Below are 20,421 nucleotides of genomic sequence, written 5' to 3' on the forward strand. Positions count from 1 at the left end.
TTAGTGGGACACGTATTCCTTCACTGCAGGAAGTTAACACTACTGAACTGAAACAAAGCCTGTTTGTTCAGTTCTGAGCCCCGACCGTGACATCTGAGGCTCTACACTCGAGACTGTAAGTATTACCAATATTCCTGTTTGTTGAAGCTCATTTACTTTATGAACAAACCTAAAAAAAACAAAAAATGCTTCAATAATACTTAAGTTTTTTAACCATGTCACATATAATCCAGCACTCACCACTACTACTGTTTTTTTTAGTCCACACTCTTATTTTTCTAGGTTGCTTTTCTTCCTAAAATATATTTGAACATTTTCTATCAGAATCTGAGAGGATTCATACCCTGTATGACGTATGTGATGGTAAAACTGAATGAATGTTCTCGAATAAAATGTGGTTTTAAATAAATTGAGACATTTGAAGGCACCACCATTGTCTATACTACACAAATTATTATTTTAAAGATAAACAGTTAATCAAAGAAACAATCATTCAGTAATTACGTTAGTTCCAGCTGTCAACTATCTAGACTGTATTAATTAGCGTTTTATGTCACAGTCATGTTAACTGTTTTCTAATTAAATGTCATATTGCTTCCTGTTTATCAAAGAGACAACTGTGTGATTGGATTGTAAACTAGTCCTGTAAAGGATAAAGTCATTTCTAACATTTAAATACTCACTCTTTTATTTCACTGAGGTCTTCGACAGATTTACATCTTTGAACATTACTAGCTTCGGACGTCCGAATTACAGGAGCTGAACATATCAGTCCAATGGTCCAAGATGCCACCAGGAGGACGTTCGTCACTGTGCTTCATTCTAAGACTTCTTGTCCTACTTCCGTTTCTTCTTCAGCCTTCATTGGCGTACTCACTGAAAAACTGCACCATCGATTACTCTGACGATCCTCTGGATGATGTTTTTGTGGACTGCTCAAGCCGTGAACTTGTTACCGTCCCTGATGACCTCCCCAGACATGTGACCTCAGTAAAACTCTTCCACAATCTGCTTAAAAAGATTCACAGGAAAGATTTTGGCAGCTTGTCAAAGCTGCGAAGTCTGAACCTGCAGGATAATTACATTACTCATGTGGACGATGGATCTTTCATCCATTTGGGTGCATTGACAACTCTTGATATCAGAAGTAACCGTCTCACTAACCTGACTGCGAACCTCTTTCAGGGACTGTCCAACCTCACGGTTCTTGTCCTCAGCACCAACCACATTAAGGTCATTCATACATCAGCCTTTCAGTTTTTGAGCAGCTTACAAACTGTAATGTTAGGATTCAACAACCTCCAACAAATCACTGACATTCAGCCCATTCTCCAGCTACCACATCTACAAGAGCTGAGTATTAGCTATAATTTATTTACGTCCTTTGAGACCAAAGATCTGCAGCTTAGTAAATCCTCAGGGCTTAAAGTGTTGGATGTTTCTTATAATAAACTGAAGAAGTTCAGCATCACCACACCGATCTTTCCTCACCTACAATCCATAGACCTTTCTCGATGTGGTCAAGCTGGTGTCCTGAAGTGGGACATACCAGACAAGAGTTTACTGAGGAACATAACTCACCTGTATCTTGGACACACTTTAATTCCTTATGATGAGATCCAACAAGTCCAGCAGAGTCTGGACTCACTGATGCATCTGAGACTGGGGTACAAGAAATTGATCAACAAAAGACTTTTAGACACATTCTGCAAAATACCAACACTTAGGAAGTTGGATCTGTCTTCGAACAAGGTCGCAAGTAAAAAACTTGTCTCCTGCTCTCAGCTCAGTGAACTTGACTTGTCCGATACTCACATGACTGAACTGCCTAAAGGTTCCATACGTTCAATGAAGAGACTGAGGTCCCTGAACGTGGAGCACAATTTCTACCATAACGTGCCACATGATGTTAGGAGCCTGTCCTCCCTTGAGATTCTGAATCTGAACGACAATCTAATCTCTGAGTTGAGCTGTGATGATTTCATCAACACAACACGACTCATTGAGCTTCATCTAAAAACCAACCGCATTGCCAAACTGGTCAAGTGTGTGTTTGAAAAACTTAATGAGCTGAAGGTTTTAGATCTGAGTCACAACATGCTACAGACATTTGGAAATTCCTTCAAAACAGGCGCATTGAAGCTTGAGTTCTTAGATTTGAGTGAAAACTCTGTACAACATCTTGAAAAAGGGGATTTTCAAGGTTTAATATCCCTAAAATATTTAAATGTGGTTTCAGATGACATTGATAATACGGCCTTTAAGGGACTGAACAACCTGGAGACTCTTGTAATACATGTTCCCCTCAGCTTTAAGTATAACTTCACAGATCTACCAAAGTTGGAAAATCTTATAATCTACTTGAGTAATGTCAGTAGTTTGAAAAGTCTCAATACAAACAGCGTTGAAGCTTTCTTTAATTTAAAGTCATTAAAATCTTTCACAATGATCTGCAGCGGTCACCTCTGTGGCTTCGACTGTGACAAACTAACACAAACGCTCAGGGGCATGAACCATTTAGAGGACTTCACAGCTGACAATATATATAATTCTGCAGCACAAGTCGGCACATTGAGGTTTAACGTCCACCTTAAAAGACTAACAATCAGACAGACTGATCTGTCAGAGCTGGATCCTGAACTGTTTCACCCAATCCCCAATCTGGAGGTCCTTGATTTTTCTAGCTGTAAACTCAAGTCTTTGGATTTTCTGGTGAAGGCTCGCCCACCTGCACTAAGATTCTTAAACCTCAGCAATAATGAGCTCACAGTGATCAATGAGACGGTCTTCCAGTCTCTCCCTGCTCTAACATACCTGGACCTGGACAATAACCCGTTCACCTGTGACTGTTCTAACGCTGGATTTATCCAGTGGGTAATAGGCAACAACCAAACTCAGGTTGTCAACGCCCATCAGTACACCTGTTCCTCTCCTGGTGCTGAACAGGGCAGGAAGTTGCTGGACTTTGACGTCCAGTCCTGTTGGATGGATGTCGGCTTCCTCTGCTTCATTTCCAGCACCTGTCTGGTTGTTCTGACCCTCCTCTCATCCTTCATCTACCACTTTCTAAGATGGCAACTATCCTACGGCTTCTACCTCTTCCTGGCCTTCATCTATGACAGCAGGAAGAAGAAGAAGGGAACTCCTCATCAGTTTGACGCCTTCGTCTCCTACAACGTTCACGACGAGGCCTGGGTTTACAGAGAGATGCTTCCAGTGCTGGAGGAGGAGCAGGGCTGGAGACTCTGTCTGCACCACAGAGACTTCCAACCAGGTAAACCAGTTCTGTCTTTACGTCTGTCTCTTCTTTTCTGCTTGCTGCTTAAAATGAATTGATCCCATATCAACAACATCTTAGCAGCAATCTGCACTAGTATACAACAAATTTCCCACCTTAAAAAAAAACACAAACCCGCTCTCAATAGAAAGATGACAACACTGATGAATACACTGTACTCAGTTTCTGATGGTCCTGGAAATACCTTGAACAGTTAAAAAAGTCAAACAACACTTTCTCAGTAGGCTCAGTTTTCTATGACCTGTTATCATTTAACTCGAACAGTTAACACCACTGGACCTTCGCAACACGTATGAGGTTGAGTTTAAGTCTATAAAAGGAAGACGTGCTGTTATCAGTTCCACAAAGTTATTTTGAGAAGTTTCTCACCCTCAGTCAGAACCAGAGCCGGCCTCCGTTTGTCCATTAATAATAAATGTTTGTATAAATGTGTAAAGATGATAAGTGATCTTTCATTTTAGTGAGGGTTTGGCTAAACACTGTTTAAGGTCTAGCAGCAATAAATGATGCAGCAGTCCTGTCTAAAGAGGTACTTCAGAGGACAACACGTCACGTCTGACATGCATTATTACTGACGTCTAGCTTATTCACTAAGACATGACAATAACTATTCTTCAAATAATCACTGCAGCATTCGGACGTGGTTGTGCACAGCTACTTGAAGCTAAAACAATAAACTCTGAGTACATCTGAACTGAAACTTTGCATTTTGGTGTATTTTATTGAAATTCTGATGTTTGTGTTTGTTAAATTCACCTTTATTTACTTTCCTTACTAAAGACTTTCATGGAGTTAAATTGTTCTCTGTGACTTGCAGATGTTCTGCACAGAATTCTTAGTGGTTTTGGAAACGCTCTATTTTTGTAGCTTATCGTTTTTAGTCTGGAGCCGATTTGTGCAGATTTCTTTCAACTGTATCTAGCTGCCTGATGGAACCAGTGTCAGCTCCAGTAGTTGTGGTAACTCCTGAATGCAGGTGTCAAACAAGAACTCTGTGAACATGGTCTTAAACCTCCAGGCTCCATATTTACTCACATACATACTGTTGTGTTTACAGGTGAACCCATGGAGAACATTACAGACACCATCTACAGCAGCAGGAAGACCATCTGTGTGATAAGTCAGCACTTCCTGCAGAGCGAGTGGTGCTCCAGAGAGATCCAGATGGCCAGGTGGGGGTGCCAGCCTTCATGATCCTTTCTGTATTTTAATGATGGCTACACACAGATAGATTAAACGACCTCCCTGTGGTAACATCTAGCAGTGTGTCCTGCTCTTATGTCACAGTCCTCTCTCTTCTGGTCTGTCCTGGTCCTGGTCTGTCCTGGTCCTGTCTGTCCTGTGTGTTGTTACAGTTTCCATCTGTTTGACGAGCAGAAGGACGTGTTGATCCTCCTGTTTCTGGAGGAGATCCCGGACCAGCAGATGTCTCCGTACTACCGGATGAGGAAGCTGGTGAAGAGACGCACTTACCTGAGCTGGCCTCAGGCTGGACAACACACAGGAGTGTTCTGGCAGAACGTCCGGAGAGCTCTGGAGACAGGAGACGACCCCACCGACAACAACCTGCTGACTGGACCAGCACAGTGCTGAGATATCACTGAAGGTTTGAAGGAGAATTTTACCGTGAACGAGATCCAGATCCTCACCTTCCACAGCGACAGAGTCTTAGTGTCACTAAACATTGTTAGATTGTTGTGATTGATTCTTCTCCACAGTTACAGAAGAAATGCATCACGTCCTTTATCGCTCAGTATATTTTATTTCCTCTGTCTTGTTTGATTAGACAAAATAGATTTCCTACCTTATTACCTGTAAATATAAATTCTGAACTTCCCACTGAAGTCCACAGAGCTGTGTTTGGGACCACAGACCGATTTAATTCATGTGTACTGGTCAAGAGTTTGACATAATCTGTCCCTGTAGTTCTCCTGTTGATTGGCTTTCAAATAAATGGCTCATTAATCTTTATGACCCCACTGATTACACACACTCAGGTGCTAGATACTGTAAATACTGTTTTGTGTGTGTGTGTGTGTGTAATGAAGCATTAGAGAACAAGAGGGCGAATTAAAAAGTGACAGGAGTTCAGCGTTGAAGAAAAATTGCTTTGGATGTGATTGTATTAGAATAGATTTCTCATTTAAACATCAATATTTAATTTTATTAAGTGACTTTTTAAAAACCTTTTTCTGCAGTTTTTAAATCTAACGTCGTTTTATTGAATGTCATGTTTCACATTTATTTCATTACAGTGCAAACATTAGTACAGAAGCAGTGAGACGTCACATGCTCAGCACAGTTACTATCGTATGTACCTTCACCTTTACCCAACGTGAAAAACGTGAAATCCTCGTTTTAATACAACCTTCTGATCTATTAAACCACACAGCTTCAGCTGCTTAGTATAATCACATCTCATACAGATGCAGACATGGCTGTGCTGTAACTGTTTTCTGCTTTTTTCTGCCTCAGACCACACTTACTGTGCAGCATCTGTCAACTGTTCTGAAACCTGATCACTGGGTACTGAACTCTTATACTACAGTGCAGATATTTAATCAATAATAATACTTTAATTACTGAATGTAATGAAACTTAGTCAGTTTGTTACTGAGAGGAGCATAAAGCTGCTATATCTGTAATAATCTGTATCAGCAGGTCCACTGTGTGTTATTGATCAAGGACATGGACCTGGTTCAGAGTAGATGAACAAACAGCCACTCACTGATTAAACCTCTAATGGCCTCTGTCAGTACGTACCACTTTAATATGTGTGCATTGATCTGAGTGTGGTGTGTGTTCCTCACACTTAGTCTAATTAATCACACTCTCATTACAATGAAATCTGCTTTATTAGATGTTCAGAGTCTCTGTAGCTCTCTGCTCCCATGTGTTTTTTTTAGTTCACCTATGTCCGATTATCTGGACCTGACCCTGAATAAGAGACAGTCTGGACAGCTAACCAATCTATCATTGGGTAGACGCAGAGAGACAGACAACCATTCACACCGACAGTCACTGATGAATTTAAGTGCACGTCTTTGGACCGTTACTCTTCAGAGTCAAATCTGAAGATGGAGATGATTTACACGAATAAATATAAAATACAAAACTCCACAAAGACAAAAAACACTCGAATGCTGCATCACTTTTTATGTCATTGTTATTATTTACTGTGATAGACAGAAACATACTTACAGTAGCAAGAAAAAGTATGTGAACCTTTTGGAATTTCATGGTTTTCAGGATTAATATTTCATCAAATGTCATCTGATCTTCATCGAAATCAATACAGAATTAATATATATAATGGTAAATAACTGGTTGACCCCCCCTTGGCAGTAAGGGGTGTCAACGAGTATAAAGCAACATTAATACGCTGATGGATACAAACACAGATACTGGACCAAACATATCTGGGGCTAAATTTACAGAATGTTGCTTCACTGCTTCTATAAATTACACAGGATGAATAACGTGATATTAAGTAGAGAGGATCAAGGTGGAGTCACTCATGAATAATGGAACAGAGACTGTGCTCATATGAATCTACACACTACTGTTATTATTACTGTGCTGAACCACAGCAGAGATTATGGCAACTTATTAATAATGGAGAAGGCTTTATTAACTGTAATAACAATAGTTATGGTCATAATAAAATCATATAGTTTCATTAAGTAATACACACACTTTACACACAATAATGACCATGAGCTATAAAATTCCACCTCAACTCTATTGAAATGGAGTTTGGGAGTCAATAAACCTAAAATCTGCCAAATGTAAAAAGCAGCATCAGTTTGCAGTAAAGAAGATTGGAACATAAAAAGAGAATTAAAGGCTAAATCAAGCTCATAAAGTAAAAGCTGATTAAAACAAAACCACAGAGACAAGTTTCCATCGTCGGCCAAACTCGGAGCTCATCTCTGCCGTCTCCAAACTTTAATGGTCCAAAATGATGCGGTTACCTGGCAACCAATGATCCGATAACAGCTCTTCATTTGGAGACATCAAAAGTCATCGACTGAAACAGGGAGAGCAATCTGCTGCTATTACACCTCATCTGACCTCCATCAGCCCCACACAGTTAACTCTCACAGACGCTGAGTGTCGGTGCCACACAGCGTTACACGACCACGGAGAAACTAGTCAGCACACACGAGAGGAGACGTGTCTGAGTGCAGAGCTTCCCTCTCTGCAAGAGCGTCACTGTTGGACAGGAAGTGTCTTTGTTACGACGTTGTTTTGTGAATGGTTGAAGAAGAACTAACTGGTTCAACTATAATATCTCAGGTCATCAGTGCTTCAGCTGCATTTTGCTGAACGAGCATCTCAAAGTGGTTTTAAGTCGTACTAAACTGTACAAATAGTTTAATAATGTGTAGTAATATCATCTGTCCGTCAACGAAGCAGTTTGAAAAAAGCCACGGTTGAAGAAACGGAATAATTTCTTAGGACAGAGAGAAGATGTCATTTTGTAAATGTAGTGAAATAAAGAGGTCAACATCACATAAAGATCACAGGTACCCGATTCTAAAACATGTCCATGAATAGAAGTGACCTCATTTAGTAAAACACTGATGTTTCACGTCTTGTTGTCACGTTGAAGCACAGATGAGTCCGTCTGTAAATGACCAGCAGAGACCTGAGAACTGGATTCTAGCAGACGTCGTCTGACCGTACGTTAGTTAACGCCCTGAATGATTCTCCATTACAGTTTTTCTCAGTCGCTTTAGTACAATTCTCAGATCAGAATGAAATTCTCAAAACTATTTGTTCAATCTTCACATCATGATGTCACTTGTGCACATCATATAAGCAGTTTCTCACTTCTTTGAACAAGTTGCTTTGGTTCATCCATGCAAATGATTATGTACAATTCTCTGCTCTTTGCTACATTATCAATTGTTTATGTCATGTTGATCAAAATGTATTATATAGTTCACTGTGCAATAGTCTTACTCCTCAAAACACCTAGTCATTAGTTCATCGTATAAGTCATTAATTGCAAAATGGTTGACCAAGTTGTCATAATGTGACAAACATATTTCTATACATCTCCGTTATATGTTTTTTTCTAAACCTGTCCTGAATTGGTAAATTGCTCTCAGGTGACTTGACTTCCTCTAACAAAGGTGCATCTCATTGTCAATCAATGGGCAAGTATATACTGTATATGGCTGAAGCACAACACAATGTTCTATGTCTGACAATGGAAGGACAAGGAATTGGACGGGGTCAACAGCCAGAGAGAAGAAGAAGAGGAAGAGGAGTGAGGCTGCGTGGTGGGGGAGTTAGGGGGCAAAACCGAGGAAGAGGCTGAAGACATGTACGTGTTCCTGATGAGATAAGAGCCACACTTGTAGACCATGTTGTCAACCATGGGCTCACAATGGCTGAGGCTGGTAGAAGGGTGCAGCCAAATGTTGGGAGAACAACTGTGTCCTCAATCATTCAGACCTTTCGTCGAGAGAACAGGTATGTAATCTAAAATATGAACTGTTCTCTAATGCTTCATACAATATTACAGTATTTTTACAATATGCTTTTTGCAATATTCAGTAAGTACTGTAAGTAGGCCTACATTTTATACAGTGACATTTTATCTTCCTGAATTTTGTATTTTGCATTACTGTATATTTTCCACATAGGACTGCAAGACAACTTCACAGGGGCGGCAGAGGGCCCCTTTTCACTGCTCAACAGGAGGAGGCTATTTGCACCATGTTTGTAGAAAACAATGCGATAAGACTAAGGGAGATAAAGAGTACAATTATAGAGGACAACAACATATTTGCAAATATCCAAACAGTCAGCATCTCAACCATTGACAGAGTGCTGAAGGACACCAGATGAAAATGAAGCAGCTTTACACTGTTCCATTTGAAAGAAATGGTGAAAGAGTGAAGGAACTACGCTACCAGTATGTACAGGTAAAACATGCATGGACATGCAGCAACTGTACTGCACAGTAAACACTATGTATATCATACAGCGATAACATTACAGTAAGCGTGTTTTTACACATTACACAAATCTTTACACATTTGCTATGGCTGTAGAAAAGTGATGCAATTTGTGATTTATACATTTGATGTAACTCTATCTTGGCCAAAATGAAAATTCTTGTAATTCATAAAACTCATTTTGTGTCTTCTGTATATAGCGTATGATGGAACTGGAAGCAAGTGAGCAGCCGCACAGCTTCATCTACATGGATGACGCTGGCTTCAACCTAACAAAATGTAGAAGGCGTGGCCGAAATATCATCGGCCACAGGGCTACAGTTGATGTGCCAGGCCAACGGGGCGGGAACATAACCATGGGTCCTGCCATCTGTGACAATGCTGTGCTCACTCATATTCCCATAATAGGTCCATACAACACAGAACATCTAATAACCTTTCTAGAAACTCTCTACAGAGATCTCATCCCTGAAGAATAGAGGGGTCAGAGTGGAGATCACCTGCCAACGTATGTGAGTTTTCATCACTCCAACATCATCAGGCAATGGTTTGCAGCCCACAACAGGATGCGGATGGAGTTCATTTCACCCTACTCTCCATTCCTTAACCCTATTGAGGAATTTTTCTCAGCATGGAGATGGAAAGTTTCTGATCGCCAGCCACATACACAAATGACCCTCCTGGCTGCCATGGATGCAGCGTGTGATGACATCACAGCAGACGCCTGCAGAGGCTGGATAAGACACTCTAAAAGATTCTTTCCACGCTGCATTGCAAGAGAGGATATTTGCTGTGATGTGGATGAGAATTTGTGGCCTAACATACAGGAACGACAAGAGGTGTAGGAAGACCACACCAAATCCTACTGCACTGCCTGTACTGTTGTACAGAATATTGTCCTATCTTTTTTTTCTCTTTGTGTTACTGTTTGCAGTGGGTTTTTTCTATGTTGGTATGACATGGCCTGTCAACAAATTACAATATAAACAATAAAAGTGTAAATGTGAATCTTGTCCAGTCTCTTGCAATCAAACAAAAATGTGTAACTTACATTTTACAATAATTGTCATCAAAACTTTAGCCCTAGTTTACATCAGAACCTCCCTCTAAAGTACAGTTATATTGACAACTTGACTAAGTAATTGACTGTCTTGTTCGTAGACAATGACACAAGGACTTGAAATTCTGATGGCACTGACATGTTCAATGACATAAAGACTTAGTTTTGAGAGATGAACTAAAGATTTTGAGCAAGTTACAGGCTTTTGCAAGAAATCCATAGTGTTTTGCTGTTTGTACAAATTGTTTTGAGAAATGCACACACATATTTGCAAACTTCAATTCTGATCTGAGAATTGTACTAAAGCAACTGAGAAAAACTGTAACATCACTGAGCAGCTGTCAGTCATTTGCTCACCCCCCCACCCCCTCCCTGTCCCAGACTAAATTTAATTGAACCCAGTCAGACAGATATTGACTCCATTTAAACCTCCGTCTGCTGTTAATCCCTCTTTTCTGTCATTTTCTATCTTCACTACACACAAACACTCTCTCTCTCTCTCTCTCTCTCTGACACAGTCGGATGCTCTCTCACCCTGGATTTCCTGCATGTCCTCGGTTATCTCGTCTCATTGAGGAGCACATTTCAGCCTCCCCACCCTGTCAGCAGTCTGCCCCCAGTCTGCTGACACTAATAAAATTGTTTCCTGTTAAATCCTCTCAGTGACTCTGTCAGAGAAACCAGAGGAGCTGCTGCTGCTGCTCATCAGTTTTTAACGAGGTGATTTCTCACTCACACTGATTCACCTGCAGGAGGCGCTCAGGTCACCGTCCCCTGCTGCTTCCTGTGGAAAGGCTGAACTGTAACATACCTCTTCTTTACAGCTTCACAGGTCAATTAACAAATAATAAAGACACAAAGAACTCCGACTGATTTTCTCACCCACGCTTGATTGGAACAAAATCGAAGACACATGACCCGATGACATCACTCCCCCAGTCGACCAATCATCCAGCGGAGTGAAGAGGCTGTACAAAGACTGAAGACTTTAATCAAATAGAATAAACAGAATTAAATAGGAACTTTGTGAGTGTGTTTGAAGTTTTGCTGACTCAGTCCTGAGCTGAGAAACCTGCTCTCTCTCCTTGTTTTTCAGGTACTGACCTCCTGTCGTTTCATCACTTCCTCCTCTTGCTTGGTCTCTCCTCGGCTGTCCTCCCTCCACCTCTCATTTCATTTCTTATTCATCTGGATTCTGCTTTTGATTCTGGTCCGGTTTGACTCCATCCGCCAGCCAGACGGACGGCGGAGGCCAGAGGGAGTTCACAGAGAGAGACGGGGCCAAGAGAGCAAGTGCACTGTGGTTTAAACTGAGGACGGAGGAGGAAAGAGAGAAGGAGAAAACGCCTCACGCACACACTCAATGGAAAAGCCTGTGCTGTTCACATTCACTTAAACAGATACGTTTACTTCAAAATTAGGCTTCAGCAGTTGGGTTTGTTCGATCAATTAGAGTTAAAGTCAGAAAGTAAAAGTCTTTTTAATAGGATAAGAAAGAAAAGTCACACAAAGACACACACAGAGGGAGGACGGTGGATTTCTGCACCACAGGTACTCAACCCGGTGCAGGACTCGAGTCGAGTTTCTCTGTTTAAATGGGTTTAGATGTGAGTTTTGTACATTTGGTCTCATAAGTGTGACGTGAAAACGGTCTTGTGAGTGTGTTTGTGTTTGTGCCCGGCGGCTTCCCTAGGCCAGAAAAACACTTCCATTAAGAGGAGTCAGTCAGGCGGGATGGAGAGGAGAGACGGCTGGAGGGAGGACGAGGAGAGGAAGGAGAGAGAAGACGAGGTGAAAGACAAACAACCAAAAAATAAAAAAGAGACCAGAGGAGGGGAACGGTTTTCTCTCCTGTGTGTCTGCAGGCGGTGAAACATTATCTTAAACTGAGGACTGGGATTCACTTTCCAACCTCCACCCTCACCGATCTGCTGCCCCACCCACCGTCGCTGCCACCTGAGCGGATTATTTAAAACACATCCTGAGGCTCTGAACATGTTTTACATCAATACTCAAACACAAGCTTTTAAACATGTTTAACACGTGTTAGAGCTGAATATGTCACAGACACCATGCTCAACACAACAACATAACAACAACAACAACAACAACAACAACAACAACAACAACAACAACAACAACAACAACAATAATAACAATAATAATAATTGTTTAAAGTACACTGAGCCTCACAATCTGATCCAAAAACCGGATCTCTCTGCAGAACCAAACATGCTCCGGCTGGTTTTTAAATTCCTCTGAATTCCAAGTTTTTCTTTCAGAACGATGTATGAAATAGAAAAGTAAATGACTCTGGAGGATAAAGTGAAAGCCTGGAGCGCTGACTGAGGGAAGAGAGGACAGCAGCGTCTCCTCCCACAGATTTCACTGTTTAAAACTCCCACTGTCCTATTTTACCATCTATCTTAACTCTCTTAAGGTAAATGTTATTATAATAGATAATTTATTCAACTCTGAGTCAGCTTGTGAAAACACTCAGCAGCTGCTGTGTCCCTGTCACTGCCCTGGAGACAGCTGGGACACTGCTACCTGTGAACACACTAAATGTTGGGTTGGTGTTCAGTGGTAGAGGTGAGGACCACAGTGTTTCCCTGCACTCAGATTAGCTTGCACTCATCCTGTTTCTCCTGTGTTTCCTCTAGTTTTGCTGGTGGGAAGCTGAAAGAAGCTGGTTTATCCACACTGAGACAATCTGATGAAAATCCTCCAGCTGGAAATTTAAAACTGCAGTGGAGGCAGAAATGAAAAGCTCATCGCCAACCAGCAAACAGGCCGTTTGGTGTTTGCCGGACAGATGGACCAGACGTCTTTCCATCAAAGCTGCTTTTATGTGGTCAGCATGAACAAGCTTCAAAGCTCCATCGCTGTCGATACGAGTGGGTACATTTCTGTCCATTAGACTGAGATCTGTCTTCTCTCTGGTCTTTTCTGAAAACTTCTTGAAACAACAAGTTGTTTTTGTTTTTTACTTTTCAGACCGATGGTTAGTTTACAGCCACTTCAAGTTTCATGGAACATTTTCACATTGAGCTTGTTGGACCGGGACCTTTAGACTTGTCCATTTGGTTGTATGACCTGAGCTGCACGTGATTTAACACAGAACCACATCTCAAGCATTAGAAGGTAAAAATGTTTCTCTGTGTGGGACTAGTGGCACTCAGTGTAGAGATTCATCTGGTGGATGTAGGACTTCAGCTGTAACGAGGCAGAAACCAAACGAGAAAGAAAAATGTCTGATGGCATTAAATTCATTACAGGTGAGGAAGGAACTAGATGATGCTTCATGATGCTTCATCTCGTACGATGTTGTAATGACATTAAAGTTTATCTTTATTTCTTTATGATGTTTCATGATGCTCTGCCTGTGTCTGTTTGCTTCCCCTGTTAGTAAAGGTGAGCTGTTTAAACGGCCTGGTTTAAACCCGAGTTTCACTCCTGCCAGTTGATCAGGTCAAATCTTTAATACACAGTAAATGAGCAACATTCAAACTGGGAGACAGGCAGAAACAGACAGACTGATGTTTTCCCGTCGAACTGATTGTATTTAGCTGGCTGATGACTGAGCTGTGTGTTTGTCCCCCTCTGACACGTCGCTGCGTTTTTTAACTGTGATAACTCAGTTATTGTTTTTCAGTGGTGTATCTGCTGCCGTCTGCAGCACAGAGGACAGATGAGATTAGAACCCACAGAAACTCCTCCACCGCAGGCGGGATGTTCTCATCCGAGGGGAGAAACAAAATAATTATTGGGCAGAGTCACTTTTTTCTGTCTCTTGTTGAATCTAATGCACAGAGTGGAGTTTGACAGTAGTGGACGTTTATCAGCTCGATGAAGATTCATTCAATCTTCATCTCACCTCACTTCGTCTGATCGTCTTTGTATCAAAGGGTGAATGAGAAGCTCCTTTGTCCAACACTTTGGTCAAACACTGTATGACAGCAGACCATTTGAATCTATAGAGTCATAAAGCTGTACATTCTGAATCTTCTCCCACTACTGATTCTTAGGAACAGTGGACATGTTAGAATGAGGCGATGTGCACATTTGTGTCTCTCAGCGTGAGTTTAGCCATGAAATGGACTCTTCCTCTGTTCGAGGTGACTGCTGCAGGGCTTGGCAGAGAAACCAGGAGCCGGTGCCAGTCATCTGCAGAGATTTCTGACACTAAATATCCTTTATTCTGTGAGTCCAGCAGGAGTGAGTGGGTGAGCTGCTGTCAGAGCTGCTGGGGAACAGCAGCAGGAGCTGGACGACACACAGAGGACGTGAGTGGTTTTCTAATGGAACAACATTTAGAAATGATCATCATCAACTTTTAGTGGCGGTGAAATAAATAAGATTTGTGTTGAGTGTCATAAAACAGCAGCGGATGATGTTTTACTACTTTATTCAGTCACGTCGGCCGTCGTCTGTGGATCTCTGCCCTCAGACACAGCGTGATTGATGCTGAGAGAGCAGCAGCAGGTAAGTGATGACTGACTGCATCGTTGTGACAGCTGGAGTCCCATCACATCTGAAACAGGAAGTGTCTGGAAGCTCCGGGTAACTTCCACTGAGACAAGATACTGAGCAACAGACACTGGAAAATGTTTTAATGGGACATAAACACAGAAACACAGCTGGTTCAACAGGAATCAGCTGAGAAGAAACATTTATTTATTTATTATTATCATTTACAGGCCACATGTCGAACACAGACCCCCCCCCCATAGTACCTTAATTATTATCTGTGTACTTTCTCTCTTTCTTTCTGTGTATTTCATCATTAACATCAGTGAATTCACTGTAACATGTTTCATGTCACTAATGTTTTTCTGCAGCAGCAGGTCTTCATCTTTATTAAACACATGGTACAACTTAAAATGTGAAAGATTCTTTAAACACGATCAGCAGGTCTGATCTTATCTTTAGTATGATTTATAAGATAAATTACTTACTGATGTGTTTCTGTGAAATTTACAGAATCCATGTTTATCAGTGTGTGAATGAACGTGTGTGTATATGAGTGTGTGTGTGTGTAAACTGTGCAGTGTCGGCATTAACTCTGACTTCTACCTTCACCTTTGCTGTGAGGTCTGTAAGATGTTGTTGAATTTCCTGGTCAGTCAAGATCAGTTTAAAGCTTCATGTTCTCACTTTAAAGAAAATATATGAAGTAAAAAAGTAAATTAAACAACGTCTGCTCCCAGACGCTGCAGAGATATTTTCTTTTAAGGTTTTTGCCTTAATGTTCTATCCAGTCAGAGAATTCCAGTTATTCTTTTCTTATTGATTATAAATTCAGTGTCGCTGTCAACCTGCTCGTGTTTTGGCAAATACGCTGATTAACAACGTTTTTTACAAGACTGGGTTGGAAATGAGTGACGACAGTCTTCAACAACAAAGAGTGAAGTTGGAGGAGCGTCGGTGAGTTTTTGTGGTATTAACGTGTCTTTTATCTCCTAAATGTATGTGGAACTGTAAATAACTGATGAGCACATGTTGCCTAGGAACAGAGTGAAAAGCAGCACAGAGCTGCTTCAGTGTGATCGCCGCCCGAGGACGAGTTGGATTGTTTATTTATGACTAAATATTAGTTCAGGTTCAGCTCAGGTGTGTCAGGGTTTAGATTTTTATAACAACTGTTGTTCTGCAGAAAGGTGAACACACACACACACACACACACACACACACACACACACACACACACACACACACACACACACACACACACACTGATCACAAGCTCACTCATGAATAACAGTGACTCATGTTTTGGTCCCTGAGGGCGATCAATTTAATCTGCTCTCATGGTGGGTGGAGTGTGTGTGTGTGTGTGTGTGTGTGTGTTTGCAGGTTGGCTGCTGTTGAAGAGCAGTTCTCCAGCTCTGAGTCACTGCTGCAGGGATGTTACACCACTGAAACTACAGCTATGTGTATGTGTGTGTGTGAGTGTGTGTGTGTGAGTGAGTGTGTGTGTGTGAGTGAGTGTGTGTGTGTGTGTGTGTGTGTGTGTGTGTGTTAAAGTACCACAAAGCTTTGCTGCTGCTCTGACTTTTACTCTCTAAGAGCTTTTTCTAGAACAAAAATGTGATCATGAATTTTGGAAACACAAAAACCTTTTTCCTTCCTTCCTCCTGAATTATTGATAAAAACATGAATTTTCCAACTGCAGCATTCTGCACACACACACACACACACACACACACACACACACACACACACACACACACACATCTCCTTCCTGTCTGTTCTGTATAATGCTGACGATCCAACAACCAGAGCTCTTTGTGCGTTTGCTGGATTTCTTTTGTCGTGTCAGCGTTTTAATGTGAAAATCCACTTTGTTGAAGCAGCTTGAAGAAATTTCCAAGTCTCCTAACAAGTACATTTGTATACAATTAAACTGCAAACACAAATGTTTTTGAAAGCAATACAATTGGAGCCAGATTTTCATACACTTAAGTTACAATACATATGGTATCATTTTATAATTGTCAGACACAAGTTGAAACAAAACACGGTTCAATGGAAACATATGGAGAAACAGGGCAACAGATAACTAGGCACAGAAAAGAAGACACTAAAGGACCAAGGTACAAAGAACGGAATCTGAAGGCGAAGGAAAGTCCAAAAACACGAGGCAGTAATCCACAAAGGGCAAAACAGAGACGAGGTCGGGGAGCAAACGAGGGTCGAAAGGAAAAATCAAGAGACATGGAACTAGGCTAAAGTGGCTTGAACGCAGTATAGAAACCAACAATCTGGAAGGAGAAGGTGAAGGTGGAGAGTGAAGTCAGAGGACCAGGTGACATCAATGAAGGAGATAGTGACAGAGAGGTGAGCACAGGGCTCGGAGAGGACGACAGGAAGTCAAAATAAAAGCATGGAAACAGGAAGTGACAACAGTCACTGATTGAATCAGTGTCACAGCAGCATCACAACCAGAGAACAACTGACTGGAAACCTTTTCAGTTGTACCTGCGACTCAGTGTGAGAGCAGAGAGTCATGTTTTTATTGGTTCACAGACTGTAAGAAACACATTTATGGAACATGTCAACAAGATAATCAGAATCCACTGATACAAACCAAGGACCAGTAGAATCAGCCGTACCTTCTGCACTTTAATTCAAACCACTCACCGTCATATATTTGTTAAAGGCACATTTACATGAGTGGTTGTGACAGAGTGAATGTACATGTTCCTCGTTAGGGTTAGGCTGTGTTATTTCATTATTGTGAATTTGTGACGTCACCATTTGTTGACCATCATATGTTCAAAGGCGTCTGTTGTATGGCTGTGGATTAATTTTGTCAGTGTTGTAAAGTGTCAGTGTTGAAGAATAAAAGCTTCAGTAAAGTGTTTGATCTCATTGAGTCGATGCTTCTCAGCCTTTCTACTTCCTGTCTGAACCGCAGCAGCTCTGCCTGATCGCACCCAGACAGTTTTTAAATCATTTCTTTTTCATCCTAAAAGTGGCTGAAGTGCAGTTCACATCAAACGGTCTGCGTCATACTGTCAGCACAGGTATGTTGCACACAACAATCTATCTGCATCATCTCTGTGAACTTCGAGGTATCAAAGTAAGAAGCAGCGCTCTGAAGACTGAGAACACATGAACACCATCATCAACAAAAACAAGTCTCTGCATGGTGCTGAAAGCAGCTCACAGCAGCACACTGTGATTGGTTAGAAGGATATTAGATAGAAGAGTTCATCTCCCAGGATGAGCTGTGGAAAAGGACGTCATGGTTCCAAATCAGCAGCAGAAAATGGACCATTGGACCATTTGAAGCTGTTTTCTCCACCTGCAGAGGGCGCTGCTGAGTCTGATGTAAAACACATTCACAGGTAGAGGAGTAGCTGTGTGTGTGTGTGTGTGTGTGTGTGTGTGTGTGTGTGTGTGTGTGTTCTTGATGTATGTTTGTATTATTTCACAAGCTGACACTGTCCCCACAACAACAGAAAACCCCTCCCACAGTAAACAAATGGTGTGTATCTTAAGCCACACACACTTCCTGCTGAGTCTGTATCGTATCAAACGTATTAAGATCAGTCAACCAGATGCTCATCTAGCAACACACACACACAGGTGCAGGCAGAATAAATGTCTCTCATTGGCCGTGTCCTTCTGCCTCTGGAGGGAAAAAAGGATGAAGATGAGATGTGGAATCAGCGATGGAGGCTGGATGAATGGATCAGGTTCTATTAGTCACTGAGCTCGAGGGAGTTCTGAAGGAGAAAAACCCAAACGCTCCTATTTGACTGTGGTCTGAGTATCAAATCAAACTCTAACACTGAGCAGCTGATGTTAATGATTCTGTTTCAACGCAGCAGATTATTTCTGTGTTACAGTGGTTCGGTTTAGGAAACACAACGCTTTGGTCACGGTTAGAGAAAGATTGTGAACTATGTTGTGTGTGAAGTTTCTCTATTTAACTAGAACACATTCTTTCTCTAACCTCAACCAAGTGCTGCAGGAGTCTAACGGCCTCTGACCATGAAATTATAAAAATAGTGCTGTAGTCAATAAAAGTACATTCAGTTCCAGTTGTATAGAAATTCCACGTTGTGTTGTTTGTAATCCGATCTGTACCCAGTGAGCTGTCTATTTTTGCACAGCTCCTCCTTCATATGAGTGTTCGAGAGATACGAGGCCTCTTATCTTGTTGCACTTGATTATGTTATACACCTCATCAGGCCTGATTGGAACAGGGGCTCTAAAACATCCGTCCTATTTTGAAGTGCTGATTTCGGTCTTTGAGAATTCATCACCAGTCGTTTAATCTATGCTGAGATTGTTGATTTGTGTCCATGCAGGTGGTTTAGGTTTGATGTTCATTGCTGTCTCTGAGATTTGTCCCTTCCTCCCAGTTTAATGAAGGTGAATTCAGTTTCCACTGCTCACACGTTCAGAAACCGTGTCCCTGTTACTCTGCATAATGCACACCACATGCTGATTTTCAGAGGGTTTAGTCGTTTCAGAGTCTGTCATCCCTTCATCCCCCTCAGCCCTCCTCTCTCTCTGGGTGGCAGCCGCTCCCAGAGGCTCCGTCCCTCCACACTCGACATGCAAACTGAATACACAGATTCTCCCCTTTGTTTGGAAAAGAGAGAGAGCGAGGACGCTCTGAGAAACAATATAGCTTGAAGGACAACGGGAGCTTATTACACACACACACACACACACACACACACACACACACACACACACACACACACACACACACACACACACACACTCGCTGTGCCTCACCCTCTAACGGCTCATAAATGATTTATGTAATATTTCTGTGTGAACTCTCAGCTCTCTCTCTGCAGTAATAATATTGAAGGACGCTATTGTTTCGATTATTAACCGTCTCCTGCTGAGCTTCTCTCTAACTGTGACGTGTGCAGACTGTTGGGAGGTGGGAACAGTCCAAAGTGAATTCTCCTCTCATTTGATTTCAGATTGGATTTCTGGGGTTTCTGCCTGTTCAGATTCAGCTATTAGCTGAGGTTTAGCTGTTATTAGCTAAAATAACTGTTGACAGTTGTTACAACTATTTTATTATTAATACTGTAGAAGAAAAGTTTAGTCAGTGACATAACAGAAAATGGGTTTGTGAAAAAGATCTTTAGAGTATATCTATTTTTAATGAACCACTCATGTTACCAGCAAATGTTAGTTTATCTTTCAACATCAGGAGCGTCTGGACACGTCGAGACTTATTTCACTGCATTCTGACATTTTATACGCTGAACAAGTGACGTACAGAAAATTATTGTCAAATGTTTTGACGATAAAACAATTGTATTGTGCAGAACGGCCGTGGTCCTTGGAGGACTGTGGTGCTGGATCAGTGTCCCACAAAACAAAGAACACCAACCAGCAGCTGGACAGGGTTCAGCATCTCTGGTCCTAAACCTTAATATATCACACATCACATGATTGAATCTTTTCACTGTGAGCATCAGTTTAGGAAACTTGACCCAGCTTGGTCCCTTCAGTCCAGGTCAGATTTATCACCTGAGTTCAGATCTCACCTGGTCTCAAACTCTGTTACTTTCTATTAGTTTCTTAAAACTGTTCAGGAGCAGGATTTA

General features: G+C 41.5%; 1 protein-coding gene across 4 annotated transcripts in view; it reads left to right on the plus strand.

The window, feature by feature from the left end:
• The window catches only part of LOC113155173 (toll-like receptor 13), an 88,293-nt gene continuing 67,872 nt past the window's right edge, over positions 1-20,421 (plus strand). Inside the window, exons 1-4 of one of the 4 annotated variants that reach the window (XM_026349735.1) lie at positions 1-115; positions 701-3,274; positions 4,356-4,470; positions 4,654-5,457. In XM_026349735.1, the coding sequence (XP_026205520.1) occupies positions 787-3,274; positions 4,356-4,470; positions 4,654-4,891 (2,841 nt within the window). In that variant the 5' untranslated portion in view covers positions 1-115; positions 701-786 and the 3' untranslated portion in view covers positions 4,892-5,457. Of the gene's footprint in view, positions 116-700; positions 3,275-4,355; positions 4,471-4,653; positions 5,458-20,421 lie in introns of those variants that run through there. The other 3 variants (XM_026349737.1, XM_026349738.1, XM_026349736.1) reach the window with 3 other exon arrangements.

The sequence above is a fragment of the Anabas testudineus genome, chromosome 11 (assembly GCF_900324465.2).
Source record: "Anabas testudineus chromosome 11, fAnaTes1.2, whole genome shotgun sequence".
Lineage (NCBI taxonomy): Eukaryota > Metazoa > Chordata > Actinopteri > Anabantiformes > Anabantidae > Anabas > Anabas testudineus.